Source organism: Capricornis sumatraensis, chromosome 22 (assembly GCF_032405125.1).
Source record: "Capricornis sumatraensis isolate serow.1 chromosome 22, serow.2, whole genome shotgun sequence".
Taxonomy (NCBI): domain Eukaryota; kingdom Metazoa; phylum Chordata; class Mammalia; order Artiodactyla; family Bovidae; genus Capricornis; species Capricornis sumatraensis.
In genome coordinates, this window is record NC_091090.1 from 12735027 (window position 1) to 12758650 (window position 23624).

The following is a 23624-nucleotide window of genomic DNA, read 5'->3' on the forward strand; positions in this document are numbered from 1 at the left end:
GGTTTATTTCTGGGAAGAGTCTACTATCTCACTTTCACCGGGCCCCACCAATCATGTAGCTGGTCTGCTAACAAACAGGGTCCCTCCGTCGTGGGGGTTTCACTCTGGCACGGAGCTGTATGGGAGCTAAATATCTGTGGTACATGAACCCACCCTCGGCCTGGGGCTGGTGTCCTCTCCTGGACCCCTTAGCTTCCTAGGGTCTGGGCCGGGAGGCAGCGTCCTGGAGCGGAGCGGGCTCCCTGTGACCCTTATCCTGGCTGTCCCTAGGAGCACATCGCCAAGCAGTTCGGGATGATGCAGTCCCAGATTGGCTATGACATCCTGGCTGAAGACACCATCACCGCCCTGCTGCACAACAACCGCAAGCTCCTGGAGAAGCACATCACCAAAACAGAGGTGGAGACCTTTGTCAGCCTGGTGCGGAAGAACCGGGAGCCCAGGTGGGCCCCCTCGCCGTCCCAGCCCACCACCCCTCCCTGCTCCCAGCACTGCCTGGGGAAGAGAGCCGCTGACGCTGGCTGTTAAATCTTGAAATAAATCCTGTTGCACTTGTTGGTAAACTGCCCCCTCTCTGAGGCCCTGGTCCCCCCAGCCCCTCACTGAGTCCCCTCCCAAATTTGGCCCGGTTTAACAGTAAGAATGTTGACTCCGGTATAGCAGGAGGCCCCCAGAACCTTTTCCAGCAGGCAAGTCAGTGCCCACAGTGAAGCAGTTAAATATTTTGAATATCGCTCCTCCCCTGGGCGTCCTTTTCTCTGCCCCTCGGCAGTTAGCCCCAGGGTGATGCCCGTGGGCTGTCCCTCTCCCGGGGGAGTCCACAGCCCCAGCTCGGAGCTCTGGGAAGGGAGGAGGAGCAGTAAACGGCAGGCCCCGGGGAGCTGGTGCTGCCAGCTGGGGAGGCGGAGGGGGCGGGGCTTTGCCCCCTCCAGGAGCCCGCCTCTGAGCCCCTCCCTGCTGTCACCCCAGGTTCCTGGACTACCTGTCTGACCTGTGTGTGTCCAATCACATCGCCATCCCCGTCACCCAGGAGCTCATCTGCAAGTGTGTGCTGGACCCCAAGAACAGCGACATTCTCATCCAGACCGAGTGAGCTGGCTGCACCGTCTCCTGCCCGCGATTCAGTCTTCCCAGGGCTCCCCCTGCCCGGCTCCCCGGCCGCCTTAGAGCTGGGGCGCTGGTCGGCTTCAGGCTGGAACAGGCGTCCTGCTCTCTGCAGACAACCCAGAGCCTGCTGTGTGCCCAGCTCAGTGCCTGGCACGGTGTGGGGGAGGGCGGGGCCACAGAGGAGAGGGAGCCAAGGCCCCGGCCTTCCCGAAGCTCGTGGTCTGTCTGGGGTCCTGAGCTGGAGGTCGTTCCCGGAGGGGAGGCTGCCTGGGAGCTGGCCGGCCCGCAGCCCAGCTCCGGGAGGGGAGGCCGGTGTGGCTGCGGTGCTTGAGGGGGAGGGCTCCGGGCCCCGGGCCCCGCCCCGATCGATGGTGCTGCGCGCCCACAGGCTTCGGCCGGTGAAGGAGATGGCGCAGTCCCACGAGTACCTGAGCATCGAGTACTCAGAAGAGGAAGTGTGGCTCACGTGGACCGACAAGAACAATGAGCACCATGAGAAGAGCGTCCGGCAGCTGGCTCAGGAGGCGCGGGCTGGCAACGCCCACGACGAGAACGTGCTCAGCTATTACAGGTGACCGGGGTCCCCCCAGCCGGCTCGGTCGGGCCCTGCCCTGGACGAGCCCCAGCAGCTTCTGCGGGTGCTCCTCCTCCTCCACCCTCGAGGCCAAATCAGCGTGACTGGGCGGCCCGAGGGGCACTTGCTGGCCTGAGGACAGGCTCGGCACAGTGGCCTGAAAGAGACCCACACCCCTTTCCCAACATCCATATTTAAAAAATAAGAACACTAGGTAACACTCATCAGATGCTCACTGTGTCCCCAGCAATGGTCAAAACACTTCACCCGATCACTCAGTTCAGCCTCACAACAACCCTGAGAGGCAGGGCCTGTCATTACCCACATTGTAAAGTTAGGGGGACAGGTGTGCATGCGTGCTAAGTCACTTTCAGACGTGTCTGACTCTGTGACCCTATAGCCCACGAGGCCCCTCTGTCCATGGGATTCTCCAGGCAAGAGTACTGGAGTGGGTTGCCATGTCCTTCTCCAGGGGGTCTTCCCGACCCAGGGATTGAACCCTCGTCCCTTTATAACTCTTGCATTGGCAAATGGGTTCTTTACCATTAGTGCCACCTGGGTAGCACACATGCAGCACGCACTGGTCTTCAGCAGGCCCAGGCGTGTGCTAGAAGCCCTTGAGAGCCCACTTGCCATGTCCTCACCGTCCTCCTTGCCCTGCAGGTACCAGCTGAAGCTCTTCGCCCGCATGTGCCTGGACCGGCAGTACCTGGCCATTGACGAGATCTCCCAGCAGCTGGGCGTCGACCTCATCTTCTTGTGCATGGCAGACGAGATGCTGCCCTTTGACCTGCGCGCCTCCTTCTGCCACCTGATGCTCCACGTGCATGTGGACCGTGACCCCCAGGAGCTGGTGACGCCCGTCAAGTTTGCCCGCCTCTGGACTGAGATCCCCACGGCCATCACCATCAAGGAGTGAGCTGGGTGGAGGAGGGCGGACAGGGCCCGGCTGGAGTGGGCGGACCCCAGGGACCCTCATGCCTGGCCACCTCCACCTCCTCCAGCTACGATTCCAACCTCAACGCCTCCCGAGACGACAAGAAGAACAAGTTTGCCAGCACCATGGAGTTCGTGGAGGACTACCTCAACAATGTGGTCAGTGAGGCCGTGCCCTTCGCCAACGAGGAGAAGAACAAGCTCACCTTTGAGGTGGGCTGGGGCTCGGCGGGATGCTGGCGTGGTCCCCCCTGGGGTGGGCGGTGCGATCCTTAACATAACTTCCCTCAGCGTCCCTGTCAGGGCGGGGAGACCGTGTAGACCGCTGGGACTCCCCAGGAGGGAGGCTTCTGTCCTGACTCCCTGGAGAGGGCTGCCTCCTCCTGGTCCATGCACCCCATCAGCGCAGGGCTGGGTCGCAGGCAGGAGCCCCTAGCCCCTGCTTCCTGCGTTTCTGCCCTGTCCTCCCCACAGTAACCTCCTCTGCAGGCAGGTCTTCCTTGGTAACTCTCTGGGGTCAGGCGGCGCTGATCTGGAACCCTTGGGTCCGTGTCATCCTAGCCCTGAGGGACCCTCGATTATACCGGCTGAGCCCTGCTTGCACGAGCAGGCCCCGCCCCCAGGAGGCCACGCCCCTTGCGAGGTCCCACCCATCACTGCTTTGGGCTCATGCTGGCCTCGGTCCCGCCCCCTCTCCGCAGGTGGTCAGCCTGGCGCACAACCTCATCTACTTTGGCTTCTACAGCTTCAGCGAGCTGCTGCGGCTCACGCGCACTCTGCTGGGCATCATCGACTGCGTGCAGGCCTACGAAGACCCAGGCGGTGAGACCTCGCTCCCTTGCGCTCAGCGGCCTCCCCTTAGCAACGGAAGCCCTCTCCCATTCACCTTCCTGGGCATCCTGCCTCTTGGCTCTGCTGGCAGGGGGCGTCTTGGGTCTCTGTCTCCTCCAGCCTTGGCTGGACCAGAGAGACCCCTCCTCTGAGCAAGTGCTGTGGGGTCTGGGCGAGTTGCCTTCCAACATCCTGGTCTTGAGGGAGATAATGAGGCCCTGCCTGGGGAGCTCTGGGTAAGATGGGGAGATGCACCCTGTTATCCAGGAACAGCCATCTGAGAGGAGACACAGCCTTGCTGTCAGGGGGGCATAAACTCATCTAAACAAAAAGTGCATGGAGACTGAGCCCAGGCTTTAGTGCTGTCCACACATTGTCCCTTGATCTCTTGTGCTCTGTAAGAGCTCTTGTGATTTTCCACCGGAGGAGTCTCACTGATCTCCCCTCACGATTCACCTTTGCTCAGCCCTCCCTCCTTTTCGCAGATTTGGGATAGCTCACCTCCTCCAGAAAGTCTTCCTAGGTTACCCCTGCCCCTGCCTTAGGGTGGCTTTGCCCTGCAGATGATGGAGACAGAGGTAGACCAGGTGCCCCTGTCATGCACCCTCCGTGACCCCGTTCCTGCTCCCCGCCCCACAGGCAAGAATGTGCGGCGGTCCATCCAGGGCGTGGGGCACATGATGTCCACCATGGTGCTGAACCGCAAGCAGTCTGTCTTTGGTGGCCCCAGCTTGCCTGCTGGCGCCGGGGCCCCTGAGCCGCTGGACAGGAGCAAGTTTGAGGAGAATGAGGACATTGTGGTGATGGAGACCAAGCTGAAGATCCTGGAAATACTGCAGGTGGTGGGGCCAGGAGTGTGGTGGGGTGTGTTGGGAAGAGGCCGGGGGGCGGGGAGCAGGTCCGGGTGGGTTGGTGAGGTGAGCCCCTCAGAGCACAGCATCTCGTGCTGGGAGGCTCCACACGGAGCCGTTTAGCCCAGTGATTCTCAAAGTGTGGTCTGCTGGCTGGCAGCATCAGCCTCACCTGGGGACTTAGAAATGCAGGTTCTTGGGCCCTGCCCGAGATTTATGGATGAGAGATGCCGGAGGCTGGGCCCGCAGTCTGTGTGGTGAGAGGCCCTCCCGGTGGTCCTGGTATGCACTGAGGTTGGGCTGTGTCCCCTCGTCATACAGACGAGGAAAGGGAAGTGGGGAAAGAACTTTCCTGCAGTCACACAGACTTGGAGGCAGAGCTAGAGGTTTGAGAGCCCATTTCCTGGTCAGCCTTCTTCTTGGTCTGAGGCCCCCAGCAGCACTTGGGGAAGGGGCTGACGGGTCCTGAGGAGGGAGAAGGACCCTTTGCTTTTGCTGTGCTGCCACCAGGGGGTGGGAAGGGGGATGTGCCCTTCCTGGGAACCCCGTCTGGGCAGGGTCTGCTTAGGAGAGTCAGAAAAGGGGGCTTCTGACTCATTTCGGGGGCTGGGGCTATCAGATCTGAGTCCTGGCTGTGGCCTGAGGCTCTGTGCCCCTTGACACGGAGGACAGAGGCAGCAGAGGAGCCTGAAACTTGTGTCGTCAGCCCACCCTGCAGTGGCCTCCCCTGCTCCCCTGCGTTCCTTGGCTCCTGGGAAGCCCAGGGTCTGTCTGACACAGTGGGGTGGGAGGACCGCAGTCCTCTGGATCTGCGGAGCTTCCTTCCTATCCCTGTCCACGTCCAGCCTGGGAAGCAGTGCCTGAGTGGGCCGGGATGGGGGGTGTCTGCCTTGTTCTGAGAGGAGGTAGCACCCCCACCAGTGGGGCAGGAGCCGGGGACAGGCGCCCTGGACCTCCCTGGGAGGAGGAGTCTTTATATGTTTTAGTGAAGTATAGTTGATTTATAATGTCATTAGTTTCTGCTGTGCAGCAAAATGATTCCGTTATATGTACATATATACATTCTTTTTATATATTTTCCTACTATGGCTTATCACAAGATAGTAGATGTAGTTCCCTATGCAATACGGTAGGCCCTTGTTGTTCGTCCGCTCTACACATCATAGTTTGCCGTATATTATATACATATATAATATATTATCTGCATCTATTACGTCTCATCATATGTTATGTTACATGTAATTATATTACATATAATGGAATGTATAATATACGTGTAATATGTATTATATAACACAATATTATATTACATATAATATAATGTGCAACCCCAAACTGCCACTCCCTCCCTCCCCCACTTCCCCTCCCCCTGGCAACCACAAGTCTGTTCTGTCTGTGAGACTGTTTCTGTCTCATAGGTAGGTTCCTTTGTGTTTTTTAGTTTCCACAGTTAAGTGGTATTATATGGTATTTGTCTGCTTGAGTTTCTTCATTTATTATGATGATCTCTATCTCCATCCATCCATGTTGCTGCAAACGGCATCGTTTCATTCTTTTTTATGGCTGAGTCGGTCCCCTGGTGGCTCAGATGGTAAAGCGTCTGTCTATCAATGTGGGAGACCTGGGTTCGATCCCTGGGTCAGGAAGATTCTCTGGAGAAGGAAATGGGAACCCACTCCAGTACTCTTGCCTAGAAAATCCCATGGACGGAGGAGCCTGGTGCAGGCTACTGTCCATGGGGTCGCAAAGAGTCGGACACGACTGAGCGATTTCACTTCAGTACTCCATCACACACACACACACACACACACCCACACCCACATCTTCTTTATCCATCCCTCTGTTGATTGGCCTTCAGGTTGCCTCCTTGTCTTGGCTGCTGTGAATAGTGCCGCTGTGAACACAGAGGCGCCTGCATCTTTCTGAATTGCAGTTGTGTCCGGGTGCATCCCCAGGAGTGCGATTGCTGTACTGTATGGCAGTTCTGTTTGTAGCTTTCTGAGGACCCTCCAGACAGTCCTCCATGCGCCTGCGCCGGCTTGCATTCCCAGGGGAGAGGGGTCTCGCTGCCCTGGTTGTGATGGCCCACGGAGTCCCATGCTTCCGTGCGGGGCCTCCCCAGCGCCAGGGGTCGTCTGGGGTGACCCCTCACTCCTGCCACAAGCTTGGTCTCAGACCTGTCCTCACCCCATCCTCCCCCCTTCTCCAGTTCATCCTCAACGTCCGCCTGGATTACCGCATCTCCTACCTGCTGTCCGTCTTCAAGAAGGAGTTCGTGGAGGTGTTTCCAATGCAGGACAGTGGGGCCGATGGCACGGCCCCTGCCTTCGACTCCACCAGTGAGCCCCCGCCCCTCCCTTCACCCCAACTTCAGGCCGAGGCTGCGTGACTTGATGCACCACAAGGGGCTGCGGTCTGGGGCCACCTCTGGCCAGCGCCCCTACCCTGCCCTCGTTTCCCGGGCTGCAAGGGTCTTTCCTCCCCGTTGTCCCACTTACCCATCCCAGAGAGGGAGCAGGGCAGGGGTCATCCCCTCCAGTTCCTAAATGGGGAAACTGAGGCCCACGGGAGGCAGGGGCTGCTGAGCCAGGCCTGCTCCCCCAGCCAGGATCCCGCTCGCGCCTGCAGGTCTGTGGGCTGCCCCACGGGTCCCTGCCCTGGGTGGTTCCGCCTCCACCCCCAGGAGAGGCAGGCAGAGCGGCGGGCGGCCGCCCAGCCAGTGTGGAGGCACGGGAGGTCTTGGCGTCACCCTGCTCCCTCTCCTCGTGCTCCCCGTTGTCCTGCATGCAGACAGCCTCCAGCCTCCAGCCTCCATCTGCCCCCTCTTACTCCCTGCAGCCGCCAACATGAACCTGGACCGCATTGGGGAGCAGGCGGAGGCCATGTTTGGAGTGGGGTGAGGCTGGGGGTGAGGCGGGCGGTGTGGGTGGGGTTGGGTGGGTGATGATACAGGCTGGAGACCCTTCACTCCTTGGTTAATCTTCCTGCAGACCCTTGCCAGGCCTTGGGGTAGAGGTCCCCCGGCTTTGTGCTCTGACTTTCCCTTGCTTGCCTAAACCCAGTGATACCGGGGCTCCTTGGGTCCCAGTGTCATTCTGGCCATCCCCTGCCTGCACTCAGGGCAGTTGTGCCTGTTTATTTGTCAGGAGCTGGGCCAGGTAGCCGGAGGTGCCTCCCTGTGTCCACAGCAGGGAGGCCAGGCTGCTCTTCAAGGGGGTGGGCGTCACTCCAGGAGCTGGGGGCTCTTAACTATTTCTGTGCCATACCCTTGGTGTCTGGTGAAGCCTTTGGCTCCCTTCCCAGGGAGTTTTTATTTTTTTAAATTTCTGGCATGCTGCACAGCTTACAAGATCTTAGTTCTGTCACCAGTGATTGAACTCAGGCCCTCGGCAATGAAAGCACGGAGTCCTAACCACTGGGCTGCCAGGGAGTTCCTGGAGTAGCATTTTAAAATTCAGAATGCAACGCACATAGGATTATTATTACAAAGGAAATCAGTGGCATTGGGATGCAGTTATCAAAATATTGGAGAAAACAAATTTGAAGTGACAGTTATATTTGTGCTTCTTTATTAACACGTGAAATAACAGTCCGCACCGGAGGTGTAATTAGTACCATTCCTTTGAAGTCGTGATGAATGTAAATATTTTGCAATTTCTGTAACAACTCTGAAGTGATAGGAAAGCATCTGTGATTTTTTTATTGGTGACAGAGTCACAGGTACTGCTCATTTTTCTCACCAAAGGAAACACTACATTTTGGTGAGAGGTTGGTGAAAAGAAAGATCAGCTTTCCCCTCACCTCTGTTTGTGGCCTGAGCCTCTTTCCGTGAATCCCTTTGAGGGGGTCTGTGGGTCTCCTGTGAGAGTCCTGGGCTTAGCTGCATCCCCGCAGGGCATCGTGTGGCTCTCAGGGGACACGGCGATCCCGGAGGTGCTCATGGTGGTGGCTGTTTGCAAAGTCAGCAGGGGGACACGGTGCTCTGGCTGTCTGGCAGGTGGCGGGGAGCCTGCATATCCCCTGACCATCACACCCTCCCCTCCCCGCAGGAAGACCAGCAGCATGCTGGAGGTGGACGACGAGGGCGGGCGCATGCTGCTGCGTGTGCTCATCCACCTCACAATGCACGACTACGCCCCACTGGTCTCAGGGGCCCTGCAGCTGCTCTTCAAGCACTTCAGCCAGCGCCAGGAGGTCATGCACACCTTCAAGCAGGTGTGCCCCCCTCCCCCCGATGGAGCACCCAGCCCTCGGGGAGGTGCTCCCCCCTCCCCCGATGGAGCACCCACCCCTCGGGGAGGTGCTCCCCCCTCCCCCGATGGAGCACCCAGCCCTTGGGGAGGAAGGCCTGAGAAGTCTTCCTGGGGGCCAGAGGGTCACCCGGCCCTGGCCACACACTGAGCGCTGGGTGGGGGAAACGAGGATGGGGCAGCTTGAGATACATCCCTGGGGTCTGACCTTGCTGAGCTCCTTGCAGGTAACACCGCCTTGAGTCTTGACAACTTTGATTTCCTCTCAGCCTGACTCCAGGCCTGATGTCATGTCTTATGAGGCAAACAGCACATTCTAGTTTGCGAACTCTACCATGGGCACCTTTGCTATTTCACATCATGCCTGGCACAAAGTCACCTCTTACCAAGGGGATTGGCTTTGTCTCTGTGATGTCACGCAGTCTTGACAGCTCCCAGTGAGAGGGCACTGGTGTTTAACAGGTGTGCTAGGCCCCAGGCGCTGAGCACTGGGTCTGCATTCGTGGAATTCTCCAAGCAGCCTGACAGCGGGATCTTGGCTCTCATTCCCACTTTACAGATGGGGGAAATTGAGGCCCGGGGGAGCTTTCCTCCCTTACCCATGGACCCAGAGCAAGTGAGGTGGTGACGGAGTCAGGGTTCAGGTCCCAGCACTCGGTGATGTCAGTATGCTTTGCTCTGCCCTGTTCTGTTCTGTGTGAACAGGTGACAGGCATGTGACATGAGCCACTGAGTAACTGAAGCCAGGTGATGAGATAGCTCATGACCAGGGATGCAGGGAAGTCTGCGGCCAATCAGGGAAAGCTTCCTGGAGGCGGTGGACTTAGAGCAGAGCCATAAACACCAAGTCGGATCTGGCTCGGTGGAGAGGAGCAGGGGTGGAGAGGAGAGGCCTGGACAGGGCAGGTGCTGGGCGTCTCTACGAGGCCGTGGACTTGGGGGTGCCCATCTCACCAGGCACGCTTGCGGTTGACCTTCAGGTGCAGCTGCTGATCTCGGCCCAGGACGTGGAGAACTACAAGGTGATCAAGTCTGAGCTGGACCGACTGCGGACCATGGTGGAGAAGTCAGAGCTGTGGGTGGACAAGAAGGGCGCCAGCAAGGGCGAGGAGGGGGAGGCCGGCCCCGCTAAAGACAAGAAGCAGGTGCGTGGGGGGTGGGGCCCAGGGCGGGGCCCTGGGAGGCCGGGCCTGGCTGACCCTGCTCCCCCGCTCCCCCAGCGGCCCACAGACGAGGAGGCCTTTCTGCACCCGCCTGGGGAGAAGAGCAGCGAGAACTACCAGGCCGTCAAGGGCGTGAGTGGCTGTGTTCTGGGGGTGGGTCTGCGGGCCCTCTGCCCTGGAGGCCCCATGCCGCCTCTCCTGCCTCAACTCCAGCTGGCTTGCAGGAAATCCTCCAGCATTCCCCGAGTGTTAAACACAGCCCTGCCAAGGTCCAGATGGAATTACTTTAAAGCTGAAGGAGTTCAGTGAAATTCCACTACACAGTCAAGTTGTTCTGTTGACTTGTGCGAGTGGAATCGGCTTTTCCGTGCTCGCGGCCTTGTGTCGATCGGGTTCAGTGGCTGCGGCCCCCTTCCCTCTTCCTGGCCCCATGGGAGCTGCGGCTCCGCTGTGGTTGGCCCTGGGGAAGCCTGAGGAAGTGGGCAGGGGCTCCGGGTTCACCCTCCCCCCACCCCGCAGATCCTGGAGCGGCTGAACAAGATGTGTGGCGTGGGGGAGCAGATGAGGAAGAAACAGCAGCGGCTGCTCAAGAACATGGACGCCCACAAGGTCATGCTGGACCTGCTGCAGATCCCCTACGACAAGGTGAGCCCGACCTCTGACCTCTGACTCCCCAGGGCAGCTGCACCCTGAACCCACACCCAGCCCAAACCACACACTGACCCCTGATGCCGACCTGACCTGCCTCACCCTGACCTTTTACTTTGGCCTGCCCCACATACTGAGACCCTTGAATCCAATCTTAGTATTCTTGACCTTTGACCTTCCACCCTTCATCTTGATCCACTTGGACCTTGAATTGACTCCCGCCTCACCCCGGTTCATGACCTTGACCCTAGCTTCTATTTCGCTCTCTGCGCTAATCCTCATACTCCAGCTTCATTAAAAAATTTTTTTTTAAAAATTTGGCTGTGCTGGGTCTTCACTGCTACGTGGCTTTTCTCTGGTTGCCGTGAGTGGGGGCTGCCCTCTGGTAGTGCTGCTCGGTCTTCTCGTTGCGGCGGCTTCTCTAGTTGAGGAGCGCGGGCTGCAGGGCGCTCTGACTTCAGGAGCTGCAGCGCTGGATGTCAGTGTTTGTGGCTCCCGGGCGGCAGGTACAGGCTCAGCAGCTGGGGAGCACGGGCTGGGTTGCTCCTTGGCAGGTGGTTATCTTCCTGATCAGGGATCCAGCCCGTGTCTCCTACATGGGCAGGTGGATTCCTTACCACTGAGTCTCCAGGGAAGCCCACCCTCAGCTTCATTACCCTGACCAACGTTGACCCCAGCCTTTGCTTGACCCCCGACTTTGAGTTTTCACCCTAGCCTTACCCTGGTTGTCCCCAAGCCCACCCTGGCCCCTGACTCCAAACATAGCTTCATCTCAACCATAGACCCCTTCCTATGACTCACGGTGATCTTGATCCGCCCCCAGGTTTAAGGCTCTGACACCCCCTCAGTGTTCACCTGACCTGACCCCTTAGCCTTGCTCCCCGACTCCATCCTCATCTCAGGCTCTGACCCTCAGTTCCTCCCACATCTCCGTCTCCTGACCCACCTTGAACCTGGCCACTTTGGGGTCCCAGTGCTGAGCCCTGACCCACCCCCACACCGGGCCTGGCCTGGGCACCCTCTCCCCTGCTCTCCACATCCAGGGCGACGCCAAGATGATGGAGATCCTGCGCTACACACACCAGTTCCTGCAGAAGTTCTGCGCGGGCAACCCCGGCAACCAGGCCCTGCTGCACAAGCACCTGCACCTCTTCCTCACGCCGGGGGTGAGGGCACGGGGTCAGGCGGCGGGCGGGGGGCAAGCGCCAGACGCCCCTCTCTGACGCCCGCCCCGCCCGCCCGCCCGCAGCTGCTGGAGGCGGAGACTCTGCAGCACATCTTCCTGAACAACTACCAGCTCTGCTCCGAGGTCGGGGAGCCCGTGCTGCAGCACTTCGTGCACCTGCTGGCCACGCACGGGCGCCACGTGCAGTACCTGGACTTCCTGCACACCGTCATCAAGGCCGAGGGCAAGTACGTCAAGAAGTGCCAGGACATGGTCATGACCGAGGTGAGGGCGCGTGGCGGTGCTCCGGCAGCGGGCGGGTCGCAGGGGGCTGCCGGGGGCACACGGGGACAGGACTGAGACGCTGAGGCTGGGGGAGCAGAACTCGGGCTGCGGCCTAACAGAGCTGGGCCTGCGGGAGCTCAGGTGCCTGGTGGAATTCAGGTCAGAGGCCTGAGAGAGCTCAGGCGCCCATTCCTTCGTTTGTCATTCCTCGTTGTTGATTTACAAGTCACGGAGCACCTGCTGCGTGCCAGGCGCCGTGTACCCCTGGGCGAAACCACTCCAGTATGAGCTCTGCGGGCAGGAGCCGCAGCGGGGCCGGGTCACAGCCTTTGCCAGGGCGTTGTAGAACACGACCACGTGCATGTTGCCAGGGACCCGGTGTCTGGCGCATAGTAGGTGCTCAGTAAAGAAATGAAGAATGAGGGGCTGAGCCTAAATCTGGAACAGACATGCTGTCTGCCCCGGAGCATCTCGCAGCCTGGGGAGGGGCAGGGAGAGAAAGGAGCAAACGCCAGAGGGAGAATGAGGAACTTAATTGGTGAGCTGGGAGTGCCGTGCTGGGTTCGTTCCTGACTGCTCTTGTTATATTAACTGTGAGGAACAGAATTGCTGACACGACAGGGACGCAGCTCCTGGAGGGTTTAAATTACAGCGGTGGAAGCACAGGGGAGGACAGCACGAGTCGGGCTTACAGCAGGCTTCCTGGCGGAGGCGCCTCTGAGACAAGCCCAAGTGGGATTTCTTTCCTTAGAGGAAGGAGGTCCTTCCTGGGTCTGGAGTTCGATGTCCCAGCTGATAGCAGAGGGTCTGAGATACCAGCCTAGGGCCCCGAGGGCCAGGAAACCCCAGACACTCAGGCAAGGGAGAGTTTTCCTGCGTGTTGGGTGCAGGCCAGGCTCAGAGCCCCAGTCTTTCCCTGGGGACGGCAGGTGAGGGCTGGGGCCCCGGGCCTGCTGTACCGAGGGGCCCGACATGCCTTCTTCTTGCCCACAGCTGACCAACGCAGGTGACGATGTGGTCGTGTTCTACAACGACAAGGCCTCGCTGGCCCACCTGCTGGACATGATGAAGGCTGCCCGCGATGGCGTGGAGGACCACAGCCCCCTCATGTACCACATCTCCCTGGTGGACCTGCTGGCCGCCTGCGCCGAGGGCAAGAACGTCTACACCGAGATCAAGTGCACGTCCCTGCTGCCCCTGGAGGATGTGGTGTCTGTGGTGACACACGAGGACTGCATCACTGAGGTGGGGATGCAAGCGTCGGGGGGCTGGGCTGGGCCAGCACCTCGGTCCCGCTCGGGGAGGGGAGGGATGAGGCTGGGAGGCAGGGAGGCGGAGGGGAGGCTGGCAGAGGAGTCGGGGGAGGTCGGGCAGAAGCACGAAAGGGAGAGCCTGGCTGGGGCTGGGGCTGGCGCTGGGGCTGGCAGCCGCTGGCGCCCTGACCTCCCAGCCCTGCCTGCGCAGGTGAAAATGGCCTACGTGAATTTCGTGAACCACTGCTACGTGGACACGGAGGTGGAGATGAAGGAGATCTACACCAGCAACCACATCTGGACCCTCTTTGAGAACTTCACCCTGGACATGGCTCGGGTGTGTGCCTGTGGGAGCGTGGACCCGAGCTGGCCCCTGGAGGGGGACCCGGCTGCCTCCGTCCTGGGGCGTGAGTGGAGAGGTCCCCAGGCATTGGTCTCTTCTACTCCAGGTTTGCAGCAAGCGTGAGAGGCGCCTGGCTGACCCCGCCCTGGAGAAGTACGTGCTGACCGTCGTGCTGGACACCATCAGCGCTTTCTTCAGCTCCCCGTTCTCTGAGAACAGCACCTCCCTGCAGGTGGGCGCCTGCTGCGGGCCGCTTCGGGGCGGGGAGAGCCAGAGTGTGCATATTCACCTTTCCTTGCCGTGCATTAGTTGTCAATGCTGTGTAACAAATTGCCCCCAATCCACAAACATGCATTACCTCACAGTTTCTGTGGGTCGGGAATTACAGTGGGAACTGCCACAGATCAGGAATTCCTAGATTCGCCTGGGTCTCGGGGTGGCCAGGGACACCAAAGGGGGTGGCCGTTACCCACCAAAGACAAGGCGTGATGCTTACCACAGTGGCTGGCGGAGCTGAGGCAGGGGAGTCGGACGCGAAGAGTCTTCCAAGTCCGCCTTGCTCCTCTGCAGAAGAGCTCTAGGCTGCAAACAGGCGTTGGATTGGATGTCTGAGAGTCATAGGCCCCCAGTCAGTCCTCATACTCGAGCCGGGTCACAGCCCCAGAGCCCCTTGAGGAAGGAGCCTGCTACCTAATTCATAAACACCGGAAGGACATGCAGGAAACCAATCAGAGTGCTCCCTGTAGGCAGAGGGGCTGAGGGTGAAGCAGGGATAGTGTGTCTTAGAGTAGCAAGAAAGCACTGGGTCCCACTCTCCCAGCCAGGATGGGCTTGTTTGACACATGGGTTTGGTCCCTCGGACCCCTCTGGGACTTAGTGATATGTATCAATTTTCCCTGTCTCTTATCAGCTACGGGGCAGAGAATGAGAGAGTGGGGTGAGAGGTTCACGGGTGGGGGCAAGACTCCCCGAAGTATTCCTTTTTAATTTTTATTTTACTATTTATTTCGGCTGTGCCATGTGACTTGAGGGATCTTAGTTCCCCAATCAGGGATCAAACCCTGGTCTTGAGCAGTGAAAGCAAGGAGTCCTAACCACTGGATGGCCAGGGAATTCCCGAAGTGTTCCTTTTCATAACGTTTTTGTTTAGAACCATGTAAATATTTCCCCTTTCCACAGCATTTAATTTATTGGAAACTTTTTTAAAGGAAGAAAAGAGTCAGCAATAGTTATAAGCCCCAGGCTTGGACCATGGGGAGTTCTCACAGGGGTGCCATGTACAGTTGGGCAGGTTGTGCACTGCTGAGAGGAAAGGGGGTGCTTTTTTCCTACTGGCACAAAGGCCCATGGTAGCTATTGGTGGTCCTGTCCCTCTCCCTACACCCAGACTCGGTGAGCCTGGGCCCGGGGTGCGGGGCTGCCCAGGGAGGAGGGTGGGCCAGGCTGCAGCAGCAGGCACGTTGCCTCTCGCAGACGCACCAGACGATCGTGGTACAGCTGCTGCAGTCCACCATGCGGCTGCTCGAGTGTCCGTGGCTGCAGCAGCAGCATAAGGGCTCCGTAGAGGCCTGCATCCGGACCCTCGCCATGGTGGGTGAGTGTCCCGGGGCACTGGGCAGCCCCCACCACCCCTCCCCTCCCCTGCCTCCGCCCCGGGGATGCCTGCCCTCCCAGTAAATACCTTATCCCCACGTTCATCCATCAGCTGCTCCTAGGTGGTGCTCAGTAAGTCCTTCCTGGTGTTTAACTGGCATCTGGCAATCCAGAGAAGCTGTTTTCTGCTCTGAGTCAGTTCCCCAGAGGAGAGTGCTGGGGGATATCCTCAAGCACAGTTTTTTGGGCTTACAAATGGTCTGAGGCAGGAAGGAGGCTGTAGGTTGTTAGGGAGGTGGGTAGAGTGGAGGGGAGGGGTCCGCGTGGAGCCAGGGTGGAAACAGAGGCAAGAACTCCCTCTTTTTATCCCCAGAAGGGAAGAGGGCACCTCAGTCCAAGTGGGGACCAGTGTGGGGGCCCCAGGACCCTCAGCCCTGCCCCCCTGAGCCTGGCCCTTCTGGCTGAGCCCCCGCCAGCCCTCCAGCACCCCAACCCCTCTCCCCTCAGCCAAGGGCCGGGCCATCTCGCTGCCCATGGACTTGGATGCCCACATCAGCTCACTGCTCAGCAGTGGCGCCAGCTGTGTGGCTGCCGCCCAGCGGAATGCCTCCAATTACAAGACGGCCACGCGGGCCTTCCCCCGTGTCATGCCCACAGCCAACCAGTGGGACTACAAGAACATCATCGAGAAGCTGCAGGTGGGTGGGGCGCGGTGGCAGGGCTGCTTCTGGACGGGCCTGTGCTCGGGGTGTCCTTTCTGGACTGTCCATTCCCACCCGGAGGGAGCTGGCTAGCTTGTCCCATCCTGGGGGCCGCCAGGGGCAGGGGCTCTGTTCCAGGGCTGGCTCTCACCAAGGGGGCTGGGACGCCTCTTGCTCAAGATAGCACCTTCATGTTTCTTTCTCACCCTTACATTGTCTCACTGGCTTCCAGACGGGGCGTGGTGGGTCACTGTCCTCCTGTGGCAGAAGACTGAGGCCCAGAGAGGGCGAGGGGCTTGCCCAGGTCCGCACGGAGCTAGAGGAGGGGCTGGGGGAAAGGCCAGGGTGTGCTGGGGGCTCCGAGCAGCCAGGTGTCCCACTCTGTGCCTGGCGGCTCTGCGGGCCCAGAGCCCTCAGATGAGGGCGGTCAGTCTGTGGGGCCCTTTGGTGCTGGGGAATGGTGGTCACGGCCTGGTCATCTCTTGGGCCTGGGTGGCCTGCAGCTCGCCCAGCGGTGACCCCATCTTGCCCACCGCAGGACATCATCACTGCCCTGGAGGAGCGGCTGAGGCCCCTGGTGCAGGCCGAGCTGTCTGTGCTGGTGGACGTCCTGCACTGGCCTGAGCTGCTCTTCCTAGAGGGCAGTGAGGCCTACCAGCGCTGTGAGAGCGGGGGCTTCCTGTCCAAGTGAGTGCTGATCCAGGGCCCGGGGGTGCAGGGGCACAACGGCCCAGGGTGGGGAAGGTCTGGGGGGTTGGGGGCGGTGGCCGTGCAGGTGGTAAGGGGCTTCCCCGAGCACGGCCCCCTCCGCTGTGGCCAGGCTGATCCAGCACACCAAGGACCTTATGGAGTCGGAGGAGAAGCTGTGCGTCAAGGTGCTAAGGACGCTGCAGCAGATGCTGCTGAAGAAGACCAAGTACGGGGACCGGGTGAGTGCCTGGAGGGCTGGGTGCCAGGCGGGCCTGGCCACGGGGGGCTCAGGGCCAGGACCGCCTGGCTGGATGGTAAAGGGGGAGACGGGCTGCCATGGGCCTTGCTCCCTTCCCTGCAGGGCAACCAGCTGCGCAAGATGCTGCTGCAAAACTACCTCCAGAACCGGAAGTCCAGCTCGAGGGGGGACCTCCCGGACCCCATGGGCACCGGTCAGTCCTGTGTCCCCCCTGCTAGGCCTCTGGGGAGCCAGTTCACCCCAGGCCTTTCCTTCCCCTCCCTCCACGCTCCTCCCTAAGTGACTTTCCTGCCTCCAGGCCTGGACCAAGACTGGTCGGCGATTGCAGCTACCCAGTGCCGGCTGGACAAGGAGGGGGCCACCAAGCTGGTGTGTGACCTCATCACCAGCACCAAGAACGAGAAGATCTTCCAGGAGAGCATCGGCCTGGCCATCCGCCTGCTGGATGGCGGCAACACCGAGATTCAGGTGTGCCAGTCGCTGAGGCCCTGTGGGCGGGCAATCCAGCCCCAGGGGGCAGTGCCAGTCCAACTACTTGGCGGCTCTGCCTCCTGTGTCTGCTCTCTGTCACGTGGCCCTTTTCCATCCTACACCCCTGCGCTGCTCCATCCCGGCCTGGGCCTGTTGCCCACCATCTCTGCCCCAATTATGTCCACCGTTCTTGCCTCGCAGCCTCTGCTCAGGCCTCCTTCCCTGCCCTCCCACATGCTCCTTAGCCTTTGGTATCCAACTAAAAACCTGCTTTCTCCAAAAGCCCTCTCTGATGGTCTTATCTCTGTTCATTTATTTGTTCATTCATTCTGATAAGTTTGTGTTGAGTGAGTGCCTTCTGTGTGCCTGGCAGTGTTCTAGGCTCTAGGACAAAAGAGCCAGAACCTATGTTCCCTTAGTTCTTGTATCCTAGTGGGGACAGCAGTCCCTACCTGCAGTCCCCATGTAATACCGAGAGCATGCGGACGGCGGTAATGCAGGAAGGGGCTTTGGGGGTGCTGGGCCAGGGGAGTCTTAGGAGGAGTCATCGGGAAGGCCCCTGGGAGGGGAACGTTTGAATGAGGACCTGGAAGTGAGTACGTGGAGAAGTGGGGCAGGGGGCAGGGGGCAGAGCAGGCGGAGGAAGCTGTGAAGGGGAAGTGGCTCCTGTGGCCAGAGGGGGTGGGGGAGGGGCGGTAGGCGCTGGGGTCGGGGTGGCAGGTCATCACGTGGCCTCCTGGCCCCCTTGGGCCTGGGCTTGCCTCTGGGGAGATGGGGTGGCTGCAGGGTTTTGAGCAGAGAAGGGATGTGACTTGGACTTCAGAGTGACCCCTCTGGCTGCTGTGTGGGGAACTGATGGGGAGCCAGAGCAGGTGTCAGTGGGCAGGAAGCTCGTGCAGGCCTCCCACATGGCAGTCGCTAGCCCTCCCCCTCGACCTCTGCTGGTCTCAACTGTCCCCACCCTGGCCTCAGGCACAGGGTGCCGGGAAGTCTGTCTCCCCCGCCTTGACCCTGTAGCAGAGGGGGGAGCCTTCTGGGGCCGCACCCAGGCCCATTGCTGAGGCGCCTTGCCCCTCCATCTCCGCGTTCACCCCAGAAATCCTTCTACAACCTGATGACGAGCGACAAGAAGTCAGAGCGCTTCTTCAAGGTGCTGCATGACCGCATGAAGCGGGCCCAGCAGGAGACCAAGTCCACAGTGGCCGTCAACATGAGCGACCTGGGCAGCCAGCCGCGTGAGGACCGTGAGCAGGCAGACCCCACCTCCAAAGGTCAGGCTCAGGGGTGACTGACGGGCCCGGGGATGCGGACTGGGGCGGGAGGCAAGGTGGGTGGGCTGAGTTGTGAGCTTGGGAACGGAGGGTGAGGGCGAAGGTCTGAGCACTCCCAGAAGCCCCAGCCTCACCAGGCCTCACCCCGCAGGCCGCGTGGCCTCCTTCTCGATGCCCAGCTCCTCATCCCGCTATGCGTTGGGCCCCAGCCTGCACCGGGGGCATGAGGTGGGTGAACGCGTACAGAGCAACGAGATGGGCACGTCCGTGCTTATCATGCAGCCCATACTGCGCTTTCTGCAGCTGCTGTGTGAGAACCACAACCGGGACCTGCAGGTGAGGCCCCGCCCCGCTGCCCCGCCCCACTGCCCCGCCCCGCCGCCCCGCTGCCCCGCCCCGCCGCGCCACCCCGCCCGCGTGATTGTGGTCCCCGGGCAGGCCCTCCCTCTGTGCTGCAGCGGCGCCATGCGCATCCCTCCCCATCCTCTGCAGAACTTCCTGCGCTGCCAGAACAATAAGACAAACTACAACCTGGTGTGCGAGACACTGCAGTTCCTGGACATCATGTGCGGCAGCACCACAGGCGGCCTGGGGCTGCTGGGGCTCTACATCAACGAGGACAACGTGGGCCTCGTCATCCAGACCCTGGAGACCCTCACCGAGTACTGTCAGGGGCCCTGCCACGAGAACCAGGTGAGCCGTGGCAGCCGCGTGTGGTTACGCGGACCCGGGGGCGGGCGGAGCAGGCTGAGCAGGGGGCAGGCCCAAGCCCTTGGCGCTCTCACGGGTTCTGAGAGGCCCAGGGCCCCGTGTCATCCCCACCCCTGTCTCCCGCCAGACCTGCATCGTGACGCACGAGTCCAATGGCATAGACATCATCACCGCGCTGATTCTCAATGACATCAGCCCCCTGTGCAAGTACCGTATGGACCTGGTGCTGCAGCTCAAGGTGCGGCCCGGGGCAGCCCCTGTGAGCGTGCGTAGGTGTGCATGCTGGTGTGTGTGATGTTAGCGTGCTGTGTCTATGTGCCTTGTGGGTATCGTGTGTGAGCATGGGTGGCGTGCAGGTGTGTGATGTGTGCATGTTTATTGTGCACACGGGTGCATGTGTGAGCAAGCGTGCTGGGTATACACTTGCTTTAGAAGTGGGCATGCTCTGGGTTTATCCGAGGGCCTCGTGTCCATGCCTGCTGTGTGGGCGTGGGTGTGCTTGCCACAGAGTGGGGGAAGGCGGCCTGGATACACAGCTCCCTTCTCAGCAAGCCCTAGGGTCAGTGGGGAACAAGAAGGCCATGAGACTTGTGGGCAGAGGCTGTTACAGAACAGTCACTGAAGGGGTTGGGGGCCCTCAGACTGTGGCCTGTCTCCCACCCCAGGACAATGCCTCCAAGCTGCTCCTGGCTCTGATGGAGAGCCGGCACGACAGTGAAAACGCCGAGCGCATCCTCATCAGCCTACGGCCCCAGGAGCTGGTGAGGCTGGGCTGGTAGTCAGGTGGGGCGGTGGCCCAGGTGGGTGTGCTGGGCTGGCAGTCAGGGCCCAGTCCTCTCTGCGCCCCAAGAAGAGGGCACTCAGCAGGCTCTGCCCCGCCAGGTTGATGTCATCAAGAAGGCCTACCTGCAGGAAGAGGAGCGTGAGAACTCAGACGTGAGCCCCCGTGAAGTGGGCCACAACATCTACATCCTGGCGCTGCAGGTACCAGCCCCACCCCACAACCCCTGGCAGGTGGACCCCCCTCGACCACTCCCCATGACTCTGCTGCCCTCCCAGCTCTCCAGGCACAACAAGCAGCTGCAGCACCTCCTGAAGCCTGTGAAGCGCATCCAAGAGGAGGAGGCCGAGGGCATCTCTTCCATGGTGGGGGCCCGGAGGACAGGGGTGGGCGGGGGGCGTGGCTAATGCTGAGCTGGGGCGGGACTTATATTTAGGGGCGGGGTTAGGCGGCAGATTGGATGGGATAGTATCTGGGGGTGAGGCTAGGAATTGAGAGCGGGGCTATGACCTAGGGGCAGGGCTGAGGACTGAGCGAGACCTCAGAGCCGGGCTGGAATCTGGGATGGAGGCGGGGGTGGGGTGGGGTGGGGTGGAGATGCTGGCTGAGAACCCGTGGGAGCAGCCTTGGTGATCCCGATGTAACCAGAACAGCGGAGTGGGGACAAGGCTGCGGCCTGGTTCTGGGGCGGGTCTGGAAGCCTGGAGGAGGACCTCAGGATGCACCTAGGCAGGGTTGTGAAGGGCCCTGACTGTCCCGCAGGACTGTCTCCCCTTTGGGGCAGGGTCAGGTCTAGCTGGGGGTCACTCACTGCGGTGTAGCTCAGGGCAGGGCTCAGTCCCGGAGGCGGGGTCTGCCAGGCCTGACCCGGGCACCCCTACCCCAGCTCAGCCTCAACAACAAGCAGCTGTCGCAGATGCTCAAGTCCTCAGCCCCGGTGCAGGAGCAGGAGGAGGACCCGCTGGCCTACTATGAGAACCACACCTCCCAGATAGAGGTGGGGCCCGGGAGCGTGATAGGGCGGGGCCTCAGCGGGGGCGGGGCCTCAGCGGGGCGGGGCCTCAGCGGGGGCGGGGCCGAGGCGCGGGTCTGACCAGGCACCGCGTCTGTCCAGATCGTGCGGCAGGACCGCAGCATGGAGCAGATCGTGTTCCCCGTGCCCGGCATCTGCCAGTTCCTGACGGAGGAGACCAAGCACCGGCTCTTCACCACCACCGAGCAGGATGAGCAGGGCAGCAAAGTGAGCGACTTCTTCGACCAGTCCTCCTTCCTGCACAACGAGATGGAGTGGCAGCGCAAGCTCCGCAGTGAGGACCCGCGGGCGGGGGGGTGGGCGGGCACGATGAACTGGCTGGAGCTGCTCACTGATGCCCCTGACGCCTCCCTCGCGCCCCCCTTGCGCCCCTGACGCCTCCCTTGCGCCCCTGACGCCTCCCTTACCTGCTGGTGAGGGCCCCATCACCACTCCAAGGAGGGACCCAGTCATGTTTTGCTCCTGAATTGTGCCCTGAGGCTGGTGGCCCCCGCATGGGGTGGGCAGATGATATTAACAAAGGACCCCTCTTGCCTGCCCCCGCCTCTCCCAGGCATGCCACTCATCTACTGGTTCTCCCGCCGCATGACTCTCTGGGGCAGCATCTCCTTCAACCTGGCAGTTTTTATCAACATCATCATTGCCTTTTTCTACCCCTATGTGGAGGGCGCGTCCACAGGTGAGGACACCTCAGGGCAGGCGGAGGGCCCTGAGCCTTCCATAGCCCCTCCTCTGATGTGAGCAGGGCCTTGGGCCCGGCCAGGCCCCGAGGGGACTGGGTGCAGCGTGGGGAGCAGTGCCCTCTGCTCTGGGTTCTGCACCTTATCACCAGGGCAGTGCCCTCTGCCCTCTGGGTTCTGCAGCTTATCACCGGGGCAGACAGGGCCCGTGCACTCTGGAGACAGCGTGCACACACACACATGTAAGGCAGAGAGCAGTTTGGTAGCAGCAGCTGGAGGCGGTAGCAACACCTCCTCGAGAGGCAGGGGTGATGGGCGGAGCCCTGCAGCCGGGTGGCCAACTTACAGGGAAGGCTCCCGGGAAGGGGGAGGCTTCCTGGGGTCTGTGGGGTGGTGGGTGTGAGTGAGCCGCCCTGTCTCTGCTCCCGGGCCCCCAGGCGTGCTGGGCTCCCCGCTCATCTCGCTGCTCTTCTGGATGCTCATCTGCTTCTCCATCGCGGCCCTGTTCACCAAGCGCTACAGCATCCGCCCCCTCATCGTGGCGCTCATCTTGCGCTCCATCTACTACCTGGGCATTGGGCCCACGCTCAACATCCTGGGTGCCCTCAACGTGAGTGCCAGAGGACCCCAGCCCCCACCCCTCAGGGTTCATCACGTAGTCGGACCTGAAGCGGGCCTGGTGCCTCCCACTGGCCACCGCTCTGCCCCATCCCTCGGGCCCTGCGCCGGGATCATTGCAGACCCGAGGTTGGGACCACTCTGTCTTCTCCATCCTCCTGGACAACTCAGGGCAGCAGACAGTCAGAGCCAGCCAGCCAGGAGCCACTTTGGGGCACCAGCTTCAGGGCTGCTGGGTACCCGGAGTTGTGCACTGCCTGAAGGCACATTGAGGACATCAAACATTTATGTGTTATGACAGTTTCCTGACAGATAGAAATAAAGTGCCTCAAGCAAGTGGGGGGTACCTTTTTATAACTTAATTATCATAAAGGCCAAGGGTGTTTCTTCTCTGACCTGTTCTTTTCTTGCATCTTTCTTTCTGGTGGCTCAAACGATGAAGAATCTGCAGGAGACTTGGGTTCGATCCCTGGGTCAGGAAACTCCCCTGGAGAAGGGAATGGCAACCCACTCCAGTATTCTTGCCTGGAGAATCCCACGGACAGAGGAGCTGGTGGTGGTCGCAAAGAGTCGGACACGACTGAGTGACTAACACTCACTTTTCACTTCTTCCTGAACCTGGGGTCCCCCAGGGGCCTTCCTCTATTCTAGTTCCAAACGCATTTCAGGGAGCATTTTTATTAATGCCATGTCTCCCATGCTGAGGAAGACCAGCTCAGACCCACTCTCCTGAAGACCTGGCCTCTGCTCTGGGCCTGGCCCCAGGAGTGGGGGGTTCAGGGTGGGAGGTAGGGCACCAACCCCCATGCCCTCCACTTGCCCGCAGCTGACGAACAAGATTGTGTTCGTGGTGAGCTTCGTGGGCAACCGTGGCACCTTCATCCGGGGCTACAAGGCCATGGTCATGGACATGGAGTTCCTGTACCACGTGGGCTACATCCTGACGAGTGTCTTGGGCCTCTTCGCCCACGAGCTCTTCTACAGTATCCTGGTGAGGCCCCGGTGGGGATGGGGCTGGGCAGGGAGGACGGGCGGCTGGGGCTTCCTGCCTGTTGCTGGCAGTTCCCCAGCACCAGGCCTCTTGCTGCTGGGCTGGGAGGAGAGGATTTCCAGTGTCCTCATCTGCTGGACCCAGCCTGGCCTTCAAAACCTGGTGGCTCCTCATGGTCCCATCTCCCCTGTACAGTGGGGACCCTGGAGCCAGACCGTCGGGGTTTGCATCCCACTGTGGCCCCTCCTAGCTGTGTAACCTTGGGCAGGTTTCTTAACTGCCCGTGCCTCAGTTTCCCCTTCTGTGACGTGGATCATTAACAGCAGCTGTCCTCCAGAATAGCTGTGAGGATGAAGTGAGCTGCTGCACGACAGTCCTGTAGCGCGTCCTTGCAGGTAGCGAGCGTGCCGTCAGAGCTG

At 60.6% G+C, this 23624-nt stretch overlaps 1 protein-coding gene across 1 annotated transcript in view; it reads left to right on the forward strand.

The window, feature by feature from the left end:
- ITPR3 (inositol 1,4,5-trisphosphate receptor type 3) overlaps window positions 1-23624 on the forward strand; it is a 66867-nt gene that overhangs the window by 37938 nt on the left and 5305 nt on the right. The window contains exons 16-51 of the mRNA XM_068960696.1: window positions 271-443; window positions 970-1089; window positions 1496-1678; window positions 2345-2596; window positions 2686-2830; window positions 3319-3439; window positions 4088-4287; window positions 6509-6638; window positions 7138-7195; window positions 8349-8514; window positions 9530-9694; window positions 9770-9844; window positions 10232-10357; window positions 11404-11526; window positions 11610-11810; window positions 12804-13055; window positions 13275-13400; window positions 13513-13638; window positions 14880-15000; window positions 15507-15697; window positions 16239-16387; window positions 16521-16629; window positions 16752-16842; window positions 16948-17117; window positions 18217-18391; window positions 18543-18727; window positions 18884-19084; window positions 19230-19340; window positions 19768-19863; window positions 19985-20086; window positions 20162-20248; window positions 20770-20880; window positions 20998-21190; window positions 21470-21595; window positions 22034-22206; window positions 23041-23205. Of these exons, the coding sequence (XP_068816797.1) occupies window positions 271-443; window positions 970-1089; window positions 1496-1678; window positions 2345-2596; window positions 2686-2830; window positions 3319-3439; window positions 4088-4287; window positions 6509-6638; window positions 7138-7195; window positions 8349-8514; window positions 9530-9694; window positions 9770-9844; window positions 10232-10357; window positions 11404-11526; window positions 11610-11810; window positions 12804-13055; window positions 13275-13400; window positions 13513-13638; window positions 14880-15000; window positions 15507-15697; window positions 16239-16387; window positions 16521-16629; window positions 16752-16842; window positions 16948-17117; window positions 18217-18391; window positions 18543-18727; window positions 18884-19084; window positions 19230-19340; window positions 19768-19863; window positions 19985-20086; window positions 20162-20248; window positions 20770-20880; window positions 20998-21190; window positions 21470-21595; window positions 22034-22206; window positions 23041-23205 (5298 nt within the window). The remainder of the gene's footprint in view (window positions 1-270; window positions 444-969; window positions 1090-1495; window positions 1679-2344; window positions 2597-2685; window positions 2831-3318; window positions 3440-4087; window positions 4288-6508; window positions 6639-7137; window positions 7196-8348; window positions 8515-9529; window positions 9695-9769; window positions 9845-10231; window positions 10358-11403; window positions 11527-11609; window positions 11811-12803; window positions 13056-13274; window positions 13401-13512; window positions 13639-14879; window positions 15001-15506; window positions 15698-16238; window positions 16388-16520; window positions 16630-16751; window positions 16843-16947; window positions 17118-18216; window positions 18392-18542; window positions 18728-18883; window positions 19085-19229; window positions 19341-19767; window positions 19864-19984; window positions 20087-20161; window positions 20249-20769; window positions 20881-20997; window positions 21191-21469; window positions 21596-22033; window positions 22207-23040; window positions 23206-23624) is intronic.